The sequence below is a fragment of the Haliotis rufescens genome, unplaced genomic scaffold (genome assembly GCF_023055435.1).
Source record: "Haliotis rufescens isolate VD_foot unplaced genomic scaffold, xgHalRufe1.0.p SCAF_6, whole genome shotgun sequence".
Taxonomy (NCBI): domain Eukaryota; kingdom Metazoa; phylum Mollusca; class Gastropoda; order Lepetellida; family Haliotidae; genus Haliotis; species Haliotis rufescens.
In genome coordinates, this window is record NW_025964334.1 from 22,694,327 (window position 1) to 22,713,958 (window position 19,632).

General features: G+C 39.2%; 2 protein-coding genes across 8 annotated transcripts in view; both read right to left on the reverse strand.

Moving 5' to 3' along the window:
• LOC124126175 overlaps positions 1-19,632 on the reverse strand; it is a 371,963-nt gene that overhangs the window by 75,044 nt on the left and 277,287 nt on the right. For all 7 annotated transcript variants that reach the window (XM_048386034.1, XM_048386035.1, XM_048386033.1 and 4 more), the window contains 2 exons: positions 9,082-9,197; positions 8,878-8,950 (listed from right to left, as the gene is read on the reverse strand). In XM_048386034.1, the coding sequence (XP_048241991.1) occupies positions 8,878-8,950; positions 9,082-9,197 (189 nt within the window). The remainder of the gene's footprint in view (positions 1-8,877; positions 8,951-9,081; positions 9,198-19,632) is intronic.
• LOC124150795 lies at positions 11,260-17,179 on the reverse strand. The gene is made up of 5 exons (XM_048386052.1): positions 16,960-17,179; positions 14,503-14,599; positions 12,038-12,159; positions 11,595-11,676; positions 11,260-11,346 (listed from the first exon to the last, which is right to left on the reverse strand). The coding sequence occupies exons 1-5, from the start codon at positions 17,075-17,077 to the stop codon at positions 11,307-11,309; spliced, it is 459 nt and encodes a 152-aa protein (XP_048242009.1). The 5' UTR covers positions 17,078-17,179; the 3' UTR covers positions 11,260-11,306.

The following is a 19,632-nucleotide window of genomic DNA, read 5'->3' on the forward strand; positions in this document are numbered from 1 at the left end:
TAAGAACTATCTGTGACTTTGTTATATTCGGATATGGATGATAAAGATACCCGGCAAGTATAAAAACGTGATATTGGATGTATATTTCATATTCCATATAAATAATCAACAGATTGATTGTCGAAAGTTGGCACACATCATTGTCATTGACCCAGGTTCCACTTGGCACATATAGAACAGTAGATGTTCAAGGTGAAGGTTCTCAACATCGTGTACAGCCACCATTCGAGTTCAAGAGTGATTGTCATCGTCATCCAATCGAAACATCTCCATCACAGTTGTTACCACACACTGTGACGTTGACAACATTGACGTCGCAGGTCCGTCAAAATGACACCTCGAACTGGTCGTCTAGGGCCTAAACGGTTCCGAAACGTAGGGCTGATATCCTACGCAATCCTGGAATTGATAAGGGTTTGTGGGGTAGCCGCGTGGCTAAAGCGTTCGCTCGTCACACTGAAGGTCCGGGTTCGATTCCCTACGTGGGTACAAAGCCCGTTTCTGGAGTCCTCCACCGTGATGTTGCTTGAATATTGCTACAAGCGGCGAAAAACCATAATCACTCACTAACTCATAGGTTTTGCCGAAGTTGTAGAGAAGACCGTTGTTCTTTCAGGAAAATGACGTAGTCGGCTGAAACTGTCCTGTACTCTAGTAGTGATATGTAGTCGACCAGATCTGGGAAGGTCACGTGTTGTCCCGTGTGTCTGATAACGAATCCACTGTCTTGTGATGGTGTTTGGTGCAACGGGGAAAACCCTTTGCTACAGCTGAATAGGATTCTCCTGCAGTCGGCCGATGGCGTTGTTGCGTTGGGCTTCTGTCAGTCGAGGCGTATATTCACTGTGCACTTGCTGTAAAATTGTGATGGCATGCAAATAAAAACGAACGTTTTTATACCAACAGCATGACAGCATGTTTCGGTGTTTCACGTGGTTTTGTTTTCAATTCATTATTGGTATTAGTTTTGTGTGGATGTCGGCAACACTATGTCAACTTTTTACGATTTTACTACTTTCGTGTGTCTTTTTTTTAGTATATTACATTTATACACTATTTAGCTTTTTCACTGAAAGTCAAGCGAGCTTTTGTCGTGGTCTGCCCGTCATGCATCTGTCCTTAGCCGCAACCCCCCTGAAATAGTTTCCAGCCTCAGTGTAAACGCTGAAAAATTTGACTGTCAGTGCTGAGAGGAAATCTTGTTAAGCGGCTGCCTTCGTGACATGTAAATCAAATCTTCGTGACGGCGTATCCATCAAGTGAGCTGCAGTGCCATAACACTACTTCTCAGGATAAGAAGTGATTTCTTCTACGGATATAATGATGCACCACATCTTATTCACAACACCACTTATGAAAAGCCGACTATGCTTGTCGTAAGAGGAGACAAATGAGATCGGGTGGTCACTTACTTGGTTGATGCATGTCATCGTATCCCAATTGCGTGGATCGATGTTCATGATGTCAATCAAAGGATTGCCTGGTCCCGACTCGAATATTTACAGACCGCCGTCGTATAGCTGGAATATTGCTGAGTGCGGCGTTAAACAACAACCAACCATTTGCTCATCATAGTTAAGTGACTGAATGAATGTTGGATACAGACTCAGATCATATGTGTCCTGTTGGATCAAATGGCATCTATTATGGACCGAAAGGGCGATCTAACAAAATATATTTTATGAGTTACTGAAATGTAGTTTCAGGTCTCAACACATGCTTAATTCTACTCGGTTTTAACGTCGCATCGGCATATTTTTTCAGCCACCTTAGCGTTTGGTTCGGTTTGTTGTTTAACGCCGCACTTAGCAATATTCCAGCTATATGACGGCGGTCTGTAAATACTCGAGTCTGGACCCGAAAACCCAGTGATTAATACCATGAGCATCAATCCACGCAATTGGGACCGATGACATGTATCAACCAAGTCAGCGAGCCTGACCACTCAGCCACATAGCGACGAAATGATTAATGAATATAGCATGCATCTCATGCGGACTTTGTGCAGGAAGTATAGTAAAATTTTCGAATTGCCCATATAAGACACTCATGCATCACTGCACATTAGTGTCTTCCAATAAGTGTATATAACTGTCAACATTATTAGCTAAAGGTCAGTATAATCAACACAAACTACTCTGTTATCGCATGGTAACTTGTTTCCTTGATACTGGTCTATCAAAGTTGGTTTGTTGTTTAACGCCGAACTCAGCATTATTCCAGCTATATGACGGCGGTCTGTAAATAATCGAGTCTGGACCAGACAATCCAGTGATTAATATCATGAGCACCGATCCACGAAATTGGGATCGATGACATGCATCAACCAAGTCAGCGAGCCTGACCACCCGATCCCGATAGTCTCCTTTTACGACAAGCATGGTCACCTTTTACGGCAAGCATGGGTTGCTGAAGACCTATTTTAAAGTGGAGCACTGCAATAGTTTAAACGTCCCTTTTTAAAGTGTCTAGACATTTCCCAACATGACAAGGATTGTGAACTCTAAATGAATACTACTGGTAAATGAACTAAAGAAAACCTATTCTGTATTTTCTTAACTGGTGTGTTCAAGGATACATAGTGCCACCCCCCTTTGGATTCTGGGTTAACATAGGTCCCAAGACTTGGTTGATTACGTGGCATCGAACCCATCGGCGTGGATCGTTGCTCCTTATATCAATCGCGTGATTGTCTCTTGCATCTCAAGTGTGTTTGAAACAATACACCAAACATTTATTACGCCTCAATATCACAGATGGATTTATAAGGGTATGGTAACCATAAGAAAACATACATGTACGTTTTGATTGTTTAATGTTTAACGCCGCACTCAGACATATTCCAGCAATATGACGGCGGTCTGTACATCAATCGAATCTGGACTAGACAATCCAGTGATTGACATGAGGATCGGTCTACGGAAATTGGATACGATGACATGCATCAACCAAGTCAGCGACCCCGATCCCGTTAGTCGCCTCGTACGACAAGCAAAGTTTGCTGAATACCAATTCTAACCCGGATCTTCAAAGGTCAAACGAATATGTGGCAATGGTATCGCCTATATGCGTAAAAGATTTAAAATTGTTACCTATACGGAAATGTACGGGTAAAATGTATGTAATATGTGATTTAAAGTGACATAGAGTGAAACCCCATGCATTGTGGTTACCACCCACAGAGGGAAATCAGTTGATGGTCATTTTTGCTCAATGTTATTTTTATATATATATAACATAAGCATGCAGTATTCAGTCAGTGGTGTATGATTTCAGAGACCGTGGGAGAAACATGTGGCCGACGAGGCTGAGGGGTTCACCATCTGCAACAGCACATACTGGAGGTTGTATCTGCTTCAGCGTGGATTCTCAGTCCGTGTCCTGTTTGAACGTGTGCATTGGTTCGTCAACCAGTGTTGTGTGCCCATTTTGTTGTGAAGGGACCTTGATTGATGTTCTATACCCTGGATCAAAATGGCTTGGAACTGTTCCACTACAGAATATTCTTCCCGTTTGTAGTTTGTATTCGAATATAATAAGCAATAAATACATAAGGTTCATATATGTCAAAGGGACGATTTTACGACGCTTCATCAATTTGTCAGCTACATACACGAAGCAATCAGAAATAAACAGGCTGGGAACAGGTGATCAATACGTGGCTCTTATTAAGTCAGTCATGTTTTGTTTGTTTGTTTGTTTGTTTTGTTAAAGACATCTTGTTTCTATCTTCAATGATCAATAAAGACAAATATTCAAATAAATCTTCTGTATTTCTTCAACTCATCAATCAAATCTACATTTCACATGTCAGCCAGTTTTCCATCCAACACATGTGACAATTAAAGGGAAGTAACTCTTCCAATATAAAAAGAATAAATGAAGTGCAAGCTAAAATAAAACCACTGACACTAAAGTTTAGATTCTAACATGTTTGTTGTTGAACGCCGCACACAGCAATATTCCAGCTATATGACGGCGGTCTGTGAATAATCGAGTCTGGACCAGACAATCCAGTGATTGACATCATGAGCATCGATCCAAGCAATGGGGAGCGAGTCAGCGAGCCTGACCAACCGATCCCGTTAGTCGTCTTTTACGGCAAACATGGGCTGCTGAGGACCTATTCTACCACGGATCTTCACGGGTCGTCAGCCATGTAAATAGCATTACATTGTTATGATAAAACATTCAAGTGATCAGTTCCATCTCGTAGTTCGTACAAACATTAACCTCATGATAATTCCTGGTCATAATACAAGCATGTCCCTAGCTGCATATGCTTGCCCTACGAGGCGACCGTGACGTATTGGATCAGGTGTTCAGACCACTGAACTTGTTAGATTGCGTGTCATCATGCCCAAGACGTTTCTCGTTACATCAACCACTGGTTTGTTTGACTCGAGTGTTTACAGGAAGTCGTCATTAAGCTGGACGTTGTCATGACATCAGGAATGGTGAAACACTTCAAGCACAGGTTGGGAACAGTAACACATTCCCATATGTATACAAATTGGACAACTATTATCTGAGCAAAGCGGTAGTAAAATCTTGGCATGTGTTAGTTTACATCAGTGTAGGAACTTATGGTAACAGAAATGTTTAAATGATATAACAAAAGACATTGTCCAAATGGTTGTAACTTTCATTGGAATTATAAACGAAGATGTACACACTTGACGGGTTCCCTGAATTGACCAGTATAATACATGCTTTCTATTGATTTCAGTGACCCATTCATTTAATGTTCACCCGCTATGTATTTTGCATCTGTTTCGGCTAATAATCGTGATTGATTATTGGTTATTTTCTGTCGTTGACGTTTTATATTATAAAATACCAAATGAGAAATAAACGGGGTTTATAACAGGTCATCAATACGTTGCCGACAATGATCATTTCCATCAAAGAAATGCGACAGATAACAACCAAATTCTGAACCCCAATTCCAATATATGGGCATATTTGACCACAAAACAAACAAAAGCAGAAATTTTAATAGGAGAAGCGGACTCAATGACTGCTCCAGTAGTTACGCCGATTTTGTTGCGGAAATGAAGACACGATTTGAACCAGTCCTTGCTGTGCGATCTAGGACATACCTAACTTGATCAATGATGTTTGTTTGTTTGATTTTTAAGGTCGCACTCCAATATTCCAATAGTCGAGTGACAATCCAGTGATTTACATCATGAGCATCGATCCACGCAATTGGGATACCATAATGTGCATCTACCAGGTCGGCGAGCCTGGCCACCAGAACCCGTTAGTCACCTCTTACGACGACGCTTTTTAAGGCAAGCATGGGTTGCTAAAGACCTATTTTACCCCGGATCTTTAGGGGTCTCTCTCGGATGTATGTTTAAATTGTTGTAGTCACATTATGCTGAAATACCGCCGATGTGAGTATAAATCTTAACTCACTCACTCACTCTACAACAACTCCTTATTAGCCGAACCACAAAAGGCTGTAACTTGTCATAAAGGAATGACAGTTTTTGAAAGCGAGTTTTCTACACTCAGAAAGTATATGCCCTAACTTGCGGCAATGTCTACAATTAGGCTCTGACGAAAATGCAGAAGAAGTATCCTTTCCTGATTTGTAATCCTGCGGACTCCTGCCTGTAAACCCTGATGGCTTAAAACTATCCCTGTGAGTTAAAAAAAATAATTAGCACCCTTGGTAACTGATCCACTTTCTGCTCAACAAGATATGTTACGAATGTCGGTTGACACGCAGGCGACTATGCTTGTCGTAAGAGGCGACTAACGGAATCAGGTGGTCAGACTCGCTGACTTGGTTGATGCTTCTCATCGATCCAAATTGCGCGGATCGATGTTCATGATATTAATCACTGGATTGTCAGACCAACTGCCTCAAACCTCAAAATCACCTTTAACCTCGTGTGAGGTACACCACCTGTAAAACTAGAGTTTCCTTCACTATTGCAAACTCTCCAAAAGTAGGGCAGTCTGTTTTCCTGGCATACCTATACTTTTGCCTGTAAGTTTCTATTCATAGGCTTTGTCGAAAGAGTCGATTAACGGGATCGGGTGGTCTGGCTCGCTGACTTGGTTGATGCATATCATGCTCATGATGTCTATCACTGGATTGTCTGGTCCAGACTGGATTAATTACAGACCGCCGTCATGTAGCTTGAATATTGCGTTATACAACAATCCAACCAATCAACCATTATGTGACTGGACGCATATTTGTGAACATTTTGAACACGGCTAGCTTGTAATACTGATTTGATAATTTTGTCATCCAAGTTGAATATTACTCATTCAAGTTTGTTAGTAATGTTAAATTTAGTGTCTTTAGAGACGTGTCCATATTTCATTTCTGTTATTGTATCATTCCAAACCAAATCATGGTGTAAACCTAAAGCAGATTTATAGTATATATTACTATGTCACTTGTGAACAAGTTACCTTAGATCAAGTACGCAAATGTGTTTTGCAACTGTACATGTATATGTATATTCCTAAAGCACCTGTGTTCGTGCGTATGCGTATCTGTATTTTAATTTACAGTTTGCAGGTACATGTTACTGTAATTTATTGCCCATTTCTAATATCCTTTATATAAAGGGTTTTACCACGAGTGTTTTAATATGGAAAATACTGACACTGTCACTTCAGATGAAAATCCGATCTATTTTTGACTGAAACCCAGCATAGGTTTTTAACGAGAAGTTTTCGTCACATGTTTACCAGAAATAGAGCCAAACACAAATGGATGACGCCACTAGAAGCATGGACATTAACGACATAATGATAATGATTCTGATGCAATGTTTCCTGAATTATTTTGGATATTTGTATGTGCTTATCAGGGATAACAGTTAGTATTCACTGAATAGACGTTATACTACTTCGCAAAACCAATGAACACGTGCATGGTAGTCACAACCAAAAACCATTATCATTGCAAATCAGAGATTCGAAGCCTTATATCTTATGACTCTACAACACCTCAGAGAAGCGACTATCCACAACGAATTGTGGCGCCTCGGTGCGGGTGACTGGCTTACTAGTGCCACCAACAGTATGTGACAACAATTGTAGGTCTTGAAAAACAAACATACAAGTAGACTTCGTGAACAGTACCGTTTATTTCGGTGGAACAACCAACAAGGATTAACTCAACACGTCATTCGGGTACGGAACACGTGGGTTGAGTCATGTGAGTATCCTACAGATTTACACGATCGGAACAACAGCATATTAGCCGTAGAGTTATCAAAACCGGAACCAAAGATGCTAGGAGTTTGGAAGTGTCAACATTGAGGGCCACTACATGTACAGGAACATGTTTACAAGAACTGAAACGACCAGTGACGTCACCGCAAACGTCACGCGATCCGCAACACTCCCACCTGTAACGGAACAACCATAGGTCATGATATAAATATAATACATAATATAAGCCGGTGTTCAGCATTCTTATTTTAATATTGAATATGACTTTGCACGTTATGTAGACATAAACTTGCTCTAGGAATATCGTGTATATTGTGTGTATAAGTCTCATATTTCTACAGAAGTTATATTAGTGATTTAGTTTGTTTCAACACATGAAATGCCGTACGAGCATGATAGAACTACGTTTCAGGTTCTAATCTAGGTGCATATAGACATGGAAACGAGCCATATATCTCCCGATTTACCAGTAACAGTTTGCCGTTGATGTTCAGAATAATACCCTCTGTTTTTTACCGAAGTGGTCTATGATCTGTTTCATTGATACTTCCTGGCCACTTTATGCTGACACGACATGACCTAACTGGCATATGTTAAATGTTGTTGTTTGTTGTTTAACGCCGCAATATTCCAGCTTTTTGACGACGGTCTGTAAATAATTGAGTCTGGACCAAACAATTCAGTGATTGACATCCTGAGCATAGATCCACGCAATTGGGATACGATGACAGGCATCAACCATGTCAACGTTAGTCGACAAGCAAGGGTTGCTAAAGACCTATTCTACCCCTGATTCATCACGGGTCTCATAGGTTAAAACGCATCTTTATACTCCTGTATTACAATACAGAAACAATCAATACCACCGAAACACAAGTACCACTGGCTCTCTGATAGTAGAGTATAACTATTAGTAAAACACTCAAATATTCAAGTACTGGGTTTATGAGTTGCCCCCTTGGGTGTGCCAAGATCTGCATACAATTTATTCCAGGATGTCGCCAGAGACATACATCACTTATGGATTTTCTCGTACATTAAACTCAGACACTGTGAAAAGGCGGAACCATTGTTCAAAGAATCGAAGAGACACAACTCACGTACATGTACATCAATGATGGCGTGTTTTGCATGAAGGACTGTATTCCTTAATGTAAAGTGCCTACTTGGAAAATCCCTTTCTGGCAGTGCAGCTCTTGTTGTTTCAGAAGTCGTTGCAATGGCGCTCTTGGTCGTAGTACCGTCACAGCCTGGTGATTGGGCTGTTCTCAGGTAACTCAGCTCAGTTTTATGAGCGCTAGAATACATAGTTACGTAGACACGGTCAAATGAGTATCGTTGCTGGCAGGTACACTGATATACGTTTAATGTTAGAATTTTCAGATAAACAAATCAAGTTTTCCTTCAAGGATGTATTGAAAACGTTTTACAAAACCTGTCAATGGGTAGGCTCAAACTGATTTCCCGAACTATGAGAAGTGTCATCTGTGTCTTCATTAAACAGGGAAATTCAATTTATGCGGGAAGAGATATGGATTGTTTGATTGGTTGGTTTGCATCGGGGACGATGACACTCAATCAACCAAGTCAACGGATCTGACCACAGTTTTCATTTAGTTTCTCTTTAATTCTCTTAATGTATATATAGTTGAACTATTTTCAACGTACGTGCATTTTTCTGCATCAGTCCCTTTTGCTGCAGCATCGAAAGCTCTCTGGCAGACACATGTGTCCTCAAAAGCTGTAAGAAATGGGAATCGCGAGTTAGAATAATTTTAAATGCATCATTTATTATGAATGGATACATATTTCAAAAGCTCCTTTCGAATGAAACACTATTGGCCATGTCAATATTTGCATTTGTTTACTTACTGCATGATGTTGTAGATGTTACCGACGTAGCGGCTGCCGTCTTTAGATCAGCTATGGTGCCAACACAGGGAGCAGTAGTCAGTGGATAGAGGCATGCGTACTGGGCCTTGTAGGCACTAGGACAAAGAAGGAAACTGATATTGCACATACATAATACAAACGGAAAACGGAATTCTCAGACATCAGTTAATATCCCGAGCATGTACCCTGCACCAGTCAACAAGTGAGTAATGTATTTGGTAAATGGAACTCTGCAAACCTATCCTTTCCAATGTAGGCATTTTCGTTTTTTCGGGGCGGTACAATGCAGTAGCGTAGAGATTTCCTTTGATTGTAGAAATGTTTTTGTCTCCTTTATTTTACTGCTCTTCTTTCGTTGTGTGTATTCGTCACGTTGTACCAAATTGACATTGTGTCTCAGTGATAATGACGTTTTGTTATTTCAGGATAAAATAAAGTACTTCAGTGTTTGCGTGGATGATTTATCAATTTAATGACTGTTGGTATAGATGGGCATTTAACGTAGCATATGGTCGAAGGGGAACACCTCGTGGTGCATTGCGTGAAAATCGAAAGCTGAGTTGTCCAAGGGAGACAACTCTTGACGTGTTACTCCAGGTTGGCTTGAATGTTTACCAACCTCTTGATTTTCTTCGCCATTGTGGAAGCAGCTTTTTTTTAACATTGTTCGCTCCTTCGATAAGTGATCCATACTTTATTTTGTACAGAATTTTTATTTTGTACAGAATGTACTTACTCACTATGGTATATACTGTTCTCTAAAGTTTATTTTTGAGGTTGGATGTTTGGTCGTTAGAACTTGACGTCAATTTGTTACAGTTTCATCCTACTGTCAAAAAAGGTATGTTGGTCGATGGGTCGATCTTTGCTTTTCAGTCGGTTATATACTTGCAGGCTTGGTATTGCAATTTGGGTTGGCGCACGATGCTGCTAACCATCGGGGGCCATGTTGCATATTGACACCCGGCAGTTCCCCTTTTGGGACTAGTCATTAATGCTTGTATGGTTTGTCTAGAAATGTTGAATAATTGCAAGTATGGAAATTTGGGTGGGCTCTCGATGTTGCTTACCCTCGCGGTCCATTATGCATATTGACATCCGGTAGTCCTTTTTGGCTTACTGGCGTCTAGTCATTAATGCTTGTATGGTTTGTCTTGAGGTGTGTGCATCCTCTTGAGTCTTGTACTGTCTGTTCTATTGCCGTCAGGGCTGTAGTTTGTACAATAGAGTTTAATGTCCAGGCTGTTAGTTATTCCTAAATAACGACTAAATTTATTGATGCCATGTTATGTCTGAGAACTCATCGTTGTTATGACTGAATAAAGCGATCTTACTCAATGTTGTTCTTAAAGCAAAAAATAATTTCCCCCCTCTCCCCTGTGAACATTCATACTTATAATTAGAGACGCCTAATGGGGTCTGGTGGTCAGTCTACGCTGACTCAGTTGATGCATGTCATCGTATCCCATTGCGTACATCAATGCTCATGATGTCAATAACTGAATTATCGGGTCCAGAATCAGTTATGTACAGACTACCGTCATAAGGTGGACTATTGCCAAGTTTGTTTGTTTGTTTGTTGTTTAACGCCGCACCCAGCAATATTCCAGCTATATGACTGCGGTCTGGAAAAAATCAAGTCTAAGTGCTCCGCTAAACAACAAAAAGACTAACAAAAATGGATCATTCATGTAACAAGAAACAAAACGTCCTGTGTCTGAAATTACACCCATATTCCTCGAAGTTACCACTGCCGCAAGAAAAGATTGATTTTAATAACCGCCATGTTTTGGCAATGAATGAACTTGAGCTTTACTCACGTGCAATTAGTGGCATCAGCAGAGATGTCTGCTTTAGCGGCAATTATTTCACACTGGCAGGCGGTGGTGACAGCTGACAATAAATAACAAGATGGTTTGGATAAAATCATCAATAAGTAATGACAATATAATCTCAGTACGTATAAAACATTGTAGTTTGAAGGCAATCAAACGACATTTCGCGACTATTAATACTGCATTCGTATTTGTTTAATTGTAAGCGAACCTTTATGCCGTTCTGCTATTGGTCAGTGCGTGTTTACATGACTAACTATTATGACTCAACGCGAAGTGAAAGAGTTAAGCTAGATGATGTTTTGAACACACCACAGTCTGTGCTTCCCAGAGCTGTTATCCTGGTCTCTACGCCAGCAGCAAGAGCTGCTACAGTAGTGGAGCCATCACAGGCCAATGCTGTCTTCCCCTTCAAGCACGCGATGTAAGCCGTGGCGGCGCTGTAGAAAAAACAATGTCAACTTGACAATCACTGTAGTTGGCGAAAAAATGGACGTTACATAAGACGAAGGTGTGAACACATTACTATATATGTTACCTATTTTACTTAACATATTTAAGTTACGAAAATGCGCTTCCATCATCATGTCTACAATATATTCATATATGAGGAGAATCGTCAATTTTTCAAGATAGTAAACAGCATGTGGTGATTACCTGCAGATGGCTGCATTACCAGCACTTTGATCGGTCTTCCAGAATTCCTTCTGACATATGCAGGTGTCCGTAAATGCCGCTTCTATACAACACAAAAAGAGCACACTACACAACAAATAATAATCTGGCGACATCTCCCAACCCTCAACCATATATATAAAAAAATAAACTCCACACTTGTCCAACATCTTCTTTATATCACAAACTTATATAAAGAAGATTTTGGACTAACGGGGACTAAACGTCTATATTATTTTATTATATACTACATGTACACCGAGTGAACATTTGCCTCATGTTTGTATATATATTCGCAAGTCTACGTAACATAAGAATGTTTTAGGTTATTATTATGGTTTATTTATATATATATATATATATATATATATATATATATATATATATATATATATATATATATATAGATATATATATATATATACTCCCGCTACAAGAAAAGTCGGAATAATCAAACTCAATGGCGTCGGCGTCAGCAGTTACGAGCGGACACCCGGCGTCGTCTTTCCCTGACCCCTCCAGACAGTGCAAATATGTCGCAAGCACACTATGGAAGAAAACCGACATTGACACTTGAACATGAGATTTGACATACTCCGAAGAACAAATTTAAATAGACAATGTTTACAGGCTGTGAAATTGTTGTGGCATAATTTCATGTTTCATCTTCTTATAGATAAATATACTGAGTCAAATCAAAAACTTCACATTTTTAGAAGTAATCCCATATATGATATACAACGGACAAATGTGTCAGAGAAGGTAATTTTTACATGTGGTCGACCTGGCCGAGGGCGATCAGCGGTGGTACCCGTTTGCTGTAGACGCGTGTGAAAATCATAAACAGTCCGTCGACTACAACCCATCGTCCTTGCGACTTCAACTACGGACGTTCCCGTCTGCAACATGCCGATGGCACGTTCACGTTGGACAAGTCGTGGCATGACAAATGACCGAAAAAACGTTTGTTTTCTTGTGTTTTTCTTTTTTTGTTAATGACTGCTAACAAGTGTGGCTGAAAACACGTGCGGTATTATGGCCACGTGACCAGTTGCACGTGAAAAACCACTTTTGCCACTTAGGTGCTGTGCACATGATGTTGATCGGTTCACTTGCACAAAAACGGGTGTTATCTGAAGACAATACGTGGCCATTACAGTTTCAATACACAATAAGGGCCCACAATGAAAACTGGTCAAAATGTTAAAATTTAAGGATTGTGAAGTTTTTAATTTGGTTCAGTATATATTTGGAACTCTCCGGCTACTTTCAAATGTACAATATATGATATGTTACCGGTTATTCTCATTTGACTCAATGCGGTTGAAAAATGACGATGTGGAGTCTGTGCATTACACTATAATGTCACACAATGACAACTTGACATTGGACGACGATAGGATCTTATGACATCACTACATCGCGAAGAAGTACCTGCATCACATTATTTCAATGACGTATTACCAGTTACAATACGATAAAAATTCACATAACGGCAATGAGACCTTGGCAAACTACGGTTCTTCGACATCATGAAATCAACTCGGAGTTAGGCAGTTCGCCCCTATGATATTAAGAGAAAGAGATATCAAGACAAAATATACAATGCAAGCTCCACAGCAATATATCCCAACAATATTTGCAGAACGATAGTTTAAAGGTGTGGGTTTGTGACCACATTGATTGCGCTCATCATTGACTGCACGTAGTGAATGAATGTCTGCAGACAGATATGTAGAATTCTCCAGACAGGTTAAATATGTCACTATTACACTGTGTAAGCGACATAATATTTACATTATTTTTCCTATTGAACAGTAAAAATAGACACAAATTTTGTAAACTAAACATGAGCGACTGAGTGAGTGAGTGAGTATGGTTCTACGCTGGTTTTAGCAATATCACGACAGGGGACACATTTGGTTGAAATAATGCTGTTGTTGAGTCAGAGCGATTCAGTGCATGAAACATTAATATCACAACAGGACAAGATTGATAAGACAAGATCCGGACACGTCACAATACGATATAATGACATCACTGCATCGCAATGAATAACACGCGTCACTTAATATGTCGTTATGGCCAGCGAAAATACGAATAATAACAAAGATTCGGCAATAGGGCAGTTCCCCATTAGGACACTACGATGAAAAAACATCACAGCAAAAGGAACCGTGCTAGCACCACATCACTACATCACAACAGTATCTGGAGAACTGTACAACATTCTGTTCAGTCCTGAAATTGGATTCCTGACGGCGCCCATCAATGGTCGTTTATTGTAGTGCCAATGAACAGAAATGGATATTTTGACTTAAAGAGATGACACGAAGATGTTGATTATGCATGATATCGAAGGGCTGCGTATTTAGTAATAACCGAATGTGCCCCTGGCAGTCAATGTGACAATCGTAAGTGCAAAAATAAATGTTGAAAAGTGCAAGTTGATTGGGTGACCGAACTGACGAACACAAGTATCCTTTTGTTCTCACCTTTGAAATAATGTGCTTTGTGAAATTGTTTACATATTTTAAAACATCAGTGTCTCCTATATCCCACGTATGACCTCTTCCACGGCAAACTCTTGTGTCAATACTTGATACTACCATGTCATTTTCGAATCCTGGATTCTGATTGGTCCACATGTTATATCGAATCTACTCCATGCCATGATATTGTTGATGGCTCCGACACGATTGGCTCCGATACGTAGAAGTATTACAGGAAAAATAATGGGAAGCAAACATAAGACAAATAAAGCCAATAGCCACTAAGCACTGACACTATGATGGTAAAATGGAAATACATCTTTAAACCTATAATTGAAAATAATTGAATAAATCATACGTGATATATAAATATGAAATCTTATGAAGTGTTGACTCACGCGCATTTTGCTGCTTCATCTACGGCAGCCGGCTTGTCTGTATCATACGTAGCTTTACAAGCGGCACATGTCTCCGCCACAGCTGTTGGGAGATAAACTGAAAACAAACCAATGATGTAATTGAAAATACTTAATTCATGGCAATGGTACGGAGTGTTTGGTGACTTGAAAACAAATAGCAGAAGGTTTATTGCGAATGAATGACGTATGCTACCCTTGGCATACATCAATGTGAGCATCTGCTGTACTTTGCTCTATCGTTAGACTTCTTTGAGATTATGTTCTATTTTCTATCTCACATATAAATCCCGATGAAAGTGATTTGATTGTAAATGGGTTACGATTCAAACACATGGTTTGAGAAATAAATACAAATCCTAGACGCCGGTGAATAACCAATCTCACACCATGATTAATCGCAATTAAATCACACAGAAACACATTATGTCATGAAGAGAATATTTAACGATAGGTGCAAAATATGCTATATACCTCATCACGTCTCGTGACAGGATTTATGTCGCTGATAGATATTATTATTTTAATGGCAATTGTATAAAAATGTATGTTCCTGCAAACAGCTTATGCATGGCCTTAATGTATACTTTTGTCCTATTCTTACCAGCTACATGGTTTATAAACATTTACAACTATGCGTGTACAATAATACACAATGTATTCGTGAAATGTTTATAGTATGCGAACGACGCAATATTTGATCAATATTGTTATTTATTATAACCTGTTGACATCGAGCACGCCATTAAATGCAGCTTTAAGTTGGTAGTGACAGAAAGGGAAGACGTGTCCCTTAAAACCTAACCAGACATGCATGTCTCACAATATTGATTTTTTGTCACTGACAGATTTATGACCAGCTTCAATAACTATACATCTACGTTTCTCTAAACGTTTAAAGGGCAACTAAAGTGACAAACAATTTGTAATTTTACAGATTTAGTCAATTTCCGAGACACAATAATTCATGATATTTGTAGAATGTATTTGAATGTCCAAGGAAAATTGACGAAATCACACACTCCGTAATCAGCTTCCAAAACAAAACTAATAGGGGGCAGGGTCTTCATATTAAATTGTGGTCAAGCATTTGTGATTAAGTATGTTCCGACTATATGAAATATGTGCTTGTGAATCATTATCAAACAGTGATGATGCCAGTGAAATGTCCTCCATGTGTCTGAGGCCTTGGATGTTGTAACACTTATCAAACAACTTTTGAGCAATAGCCGAATGAGGGTTTTTTAATATAAGTCTTCGTCGAAATTCGCCCGACTTCTGTACCTCAAAAGTTATGAAATATAGAAACCAATGGATGAAGTTGCTGGAATATTGCTTTACAGAAGCGGAAACCTGACTACTTGTCACTCTGAATGTTTATGTAAGGATCAAAACATGAAATAGATGAGGCGGCTTTTTAACAATTAGTTAATTATATCAGAACATCGATAATCCTGAAGCTTAAACCTAGTGGCCTAATTCCCTTTTGCCGTGTGGGCAACGCTGTGGTGTAGATATCTAGTCAGAGACAAATATTGAAATAAACAAAGTTATGTTTGCCCAATTTATGATAATTATACGTAAAGGTGTATTCTCCTGTTTCAAAATGTGTTTCTAATATTCGAAGATCGTAATGTTCTATTCATACTTGAAAGGCTAGAAAGGCTTAACTTATTCTGAATATTGTAACTTTTATTATTCGTAAATCAAAATACTAATTTAAATTGTCTGACGGAAAGGTTATAAATTTAATAAAAATAAAACCAACAAAACCATTTCCATATCTAAAAATCTCTAAAAACAGAGTCTGTTGTACGATTCCGACTAAATCATGGGCATGTGATTATGAACCACTATCCAACAATACAAGGTGTTCGCGAAAAGGTGAATCTATCCTGCCCCATCGGTTGCACCCGTCACAAACACATGTCAGGAAATCCAATTGTTCACCTGAAAAAACTTGGGAACATATGGTACGGGTCAAAATAGGGAATTTCATGGGACATAATTTCACTGATGTGTCAAATTGAAAATGTCCCCCACAAGTCTGCCATAAAATGTATTGAAAGCTTTACTGAGGCCTTGAATTGTGTAACCTTGATCAAACAACATCTGAGCAACAGCTGTATGTCGCTCTTTGAAATCTTGGTACAAAGAGGATGCACGATTGTACCTAAAAAGTTGTGGAATGTGGACACCAAGCGCCCGAGCTGCAGGAATATTGCTTGACATAAAGGGAAAGCTGACAAAGGAAAGTTAAAGTAATCCCTCTTGTCATACATTCTTGTGGAGAGTGTTTTGTCACTTTAAATCTTTATGCATATGTCTAAATATGAAACAGATGAAGCGGTCTCTCTGGTCACCTTTATTTCTAGTTCAGGTGGGTAAATCAATGGAAGGGAATGGCTATTTGAGCAATGAAGCAGAGAAACAACTTACCTTGAAAAAGCACGATCACGCCAAATTTCAACATAATGGTGTGTTTGTCTGAAGAGTCTTTCTGCGTCTTGACGAAGAGACACGGGGGCGTCCCCCTATATGTAACGCCCGTCTCCATAGTCCCATAATGTTGTGCCACATGGCGTTAACATAACAGTAACATGATCAAGATAATTGGATATGGAGGTGAGGCTTGACTCATGTTTACTAAAAATCAAAAGCTTCTTGTTTGCGATCAAATCTTGTATGATTAAAAAAACAACAACATTTTATAAACATTCCGAAGTGATTCTAGAACTAATTGTTTGAGCATGATACATGAACACGTCGATCAGATGACGTCATACCAATAACGTGGAAATTACAGCCGGGGGCAGCAATGTCAACTAAGAGGGAGTCAGATCACCAGGAGATATGTCACAAAGGCACGCAGGTTGTCCAATTACGGGTAACGTCAGGCCGACCTTTCTCGAACTTTTACCGACCAAATTCGTCGTGTCATCTTGTTATGGAACGAAAGACCGAAGTGATACAGGTCCAAGCGGGTAACCGCGATTCATATAAGGTTTCTGGCACGTCTAAGGGAATTCTAGCGGTTTGACGAATGTCCCGAGATTAACAACAGGGTTAGGGTGATCGAAGCAAGAATATCATTTACTTGTTAAACAGGAATTGTGATAATGGAAGAATGTAGACCAGAGGACATGCAATTGATTAATATAATAGCCTTGATCTATGTTGATTGATGGTCGATGGAGCATGGAAACTGACAGTTTCAGTGGTAATGAAAAAGAAGGCATTAATATTGAATATGTGCTACCACTGAATTCTCTTCCACATTTCATTTATTTGAAAATGTATTTTATTAATGTCTTAACCACAGCGAGAACCGCCGTCATGTAGCTGGAATATTGTTGAGTGCGGCGCTAAACAACAAGCAAACAAACAAAACAACGAGAACTACCAAAGGAACCTTCACTGAAAACACAAGCAAAACAAACGAAATGTAATTGTTCTATAATAACAATATTTATATTGCGCATATTTCCGCACCACTCAGGTGCATACTCAAAGTGCTATTATTACCCCTGTCACTGGATCAATCTGCACTCAAGAATCATTCTCCTCCCCCTGGGGAGTATACAACCCAAGCTGCCTATTATGCACTAGAAGTTTAACAACCACATTGCCATCTCATCCTACCGGGTGTGTGTATGTGCGTTTACTATCTCCATGTTTAAAGTTTCTTGAAGACAATGACTGCGTATTTTGGACTCTTGTTCATTTATGTGAAACTCATTTTGTCTTCATGTTTTTACGTTCAATGGCTTCGGAAAGTGTCACTTACACGTTTCCATTTTGACTTAAGGGTTAAGTATCTTGAGCATAGGAGAGTTGCGTGTGACCGTTAAAATGTGAAGACAATTGTCATCTGCACCGAGACCTGATGTTATTGATCCAGCGAAGATAATATGGTAAAACACGCGTATGTATTGTTGTGTTAATGTTACCTTATCGGAGGAAATTCCTTGACAAATCCAATATGTTGTGTGAGTGTTTTGACTACGTAGGCTTTTTCAAATCAATATTATTATGGTTAATGAACATTTTTAAAGTACACTTAGTAAAACACAGTAAACAGCAACATAGTATTCTACAATAAATAACCCGTAAAAGTATTTGGAATCAGTGTGGTTTTTTTAAATCAGCCTGTGTCATGTCAGTCTTATGTTTCACTTTTGAATGTACAGATCAAGAGTAAATGAAGCTTAAGTACACCCTTGGTGAAAACGTGAACAGCAGGTATGACGAAGCGATATAATCATAAGTTAACCACAGAGATAACAGGGCCGTTCCGGGTTAATACCTCCTGCACGTAATGCCACTGATAAGCCAGGATACATACAACTAGCCACATACGTTAACTCGGCGCAACAGTTGTAAATATAGATCTTGGGAAGTCTTTTCATTGACTGAGTTAGTAAAAACTTAAGGTCGCAACGGCATTAATTCAGTCATATAGCGACGAGAACATGTTGATAATATTATATAAACAAAATTATATTTAAAAACAAATTTGTCAAACATATTTGGGCATAACAATATTTTCTCAACTGTTTAAAAGCCACCAGTATCGAAAGATAGGCCACCTCGCTGGGGATCATGGGGACCTCAGCCTCCTGTATGATATCCCAGCAAGATTTCGACATCACTTTAACCACCGGTGGTTGTGAACAATACTAGCCAATATTACGAAATACTCAGCAATGAGCTGGCTTAAGACACTGGTTGATGATAGTTACATAAATTATAATAGGAATTACGTGTCACACAGGGGGACAGTCAGGCAACGGTACTTTAACCTCCTCAGCAGAGCCTACGATAATCTTTGTTGACAAAAGCATCACACAACATTTACAAACTAGCAATTAGTTATTCACATACATGTTTAAAATTTATGATAAAGACCATTTCTTTTCAAGTAGCCCATGATCAGATGCCCCCTTACAAGGGAAAATATAATAAATATAATAAAATTTAGGGACTGCGTTCCTTTTTCACAATTTGCTGCTCATTACACATTATTTGCAATTTTGTGTATTTCATTTTTGTCTGAAATAGACAGACCCCCATAACAACAGTGGAAACTTAAAGATAAAATACTTTGTATAA

Excerpts from the sequence above, each read along its gene's own strand:
- LOC124150795 (XM_048386052.1), bottom strand. The coding sequence starts at position 17,077 with ATGGAGACGGGCGTTACATATAGGGGGACGCCCCCGTGTCTCTTCGTC. Across the intron at positions 12,160-14,502 it reads GATGAAGCAGCAAAATGCGC|TGTGCTTGCGACATATTTGC; the intron begins GTGAGTCAACAC and ends TTTCTTCCATAG. Across the intron at positions 11,347-11,594 it reads GGTAATGCAGCCATCTGCAG|GGGAAGACAGCATTGGCCTG; the intron begins GTAATCACCACA and ends GCGTGCTTGAAG.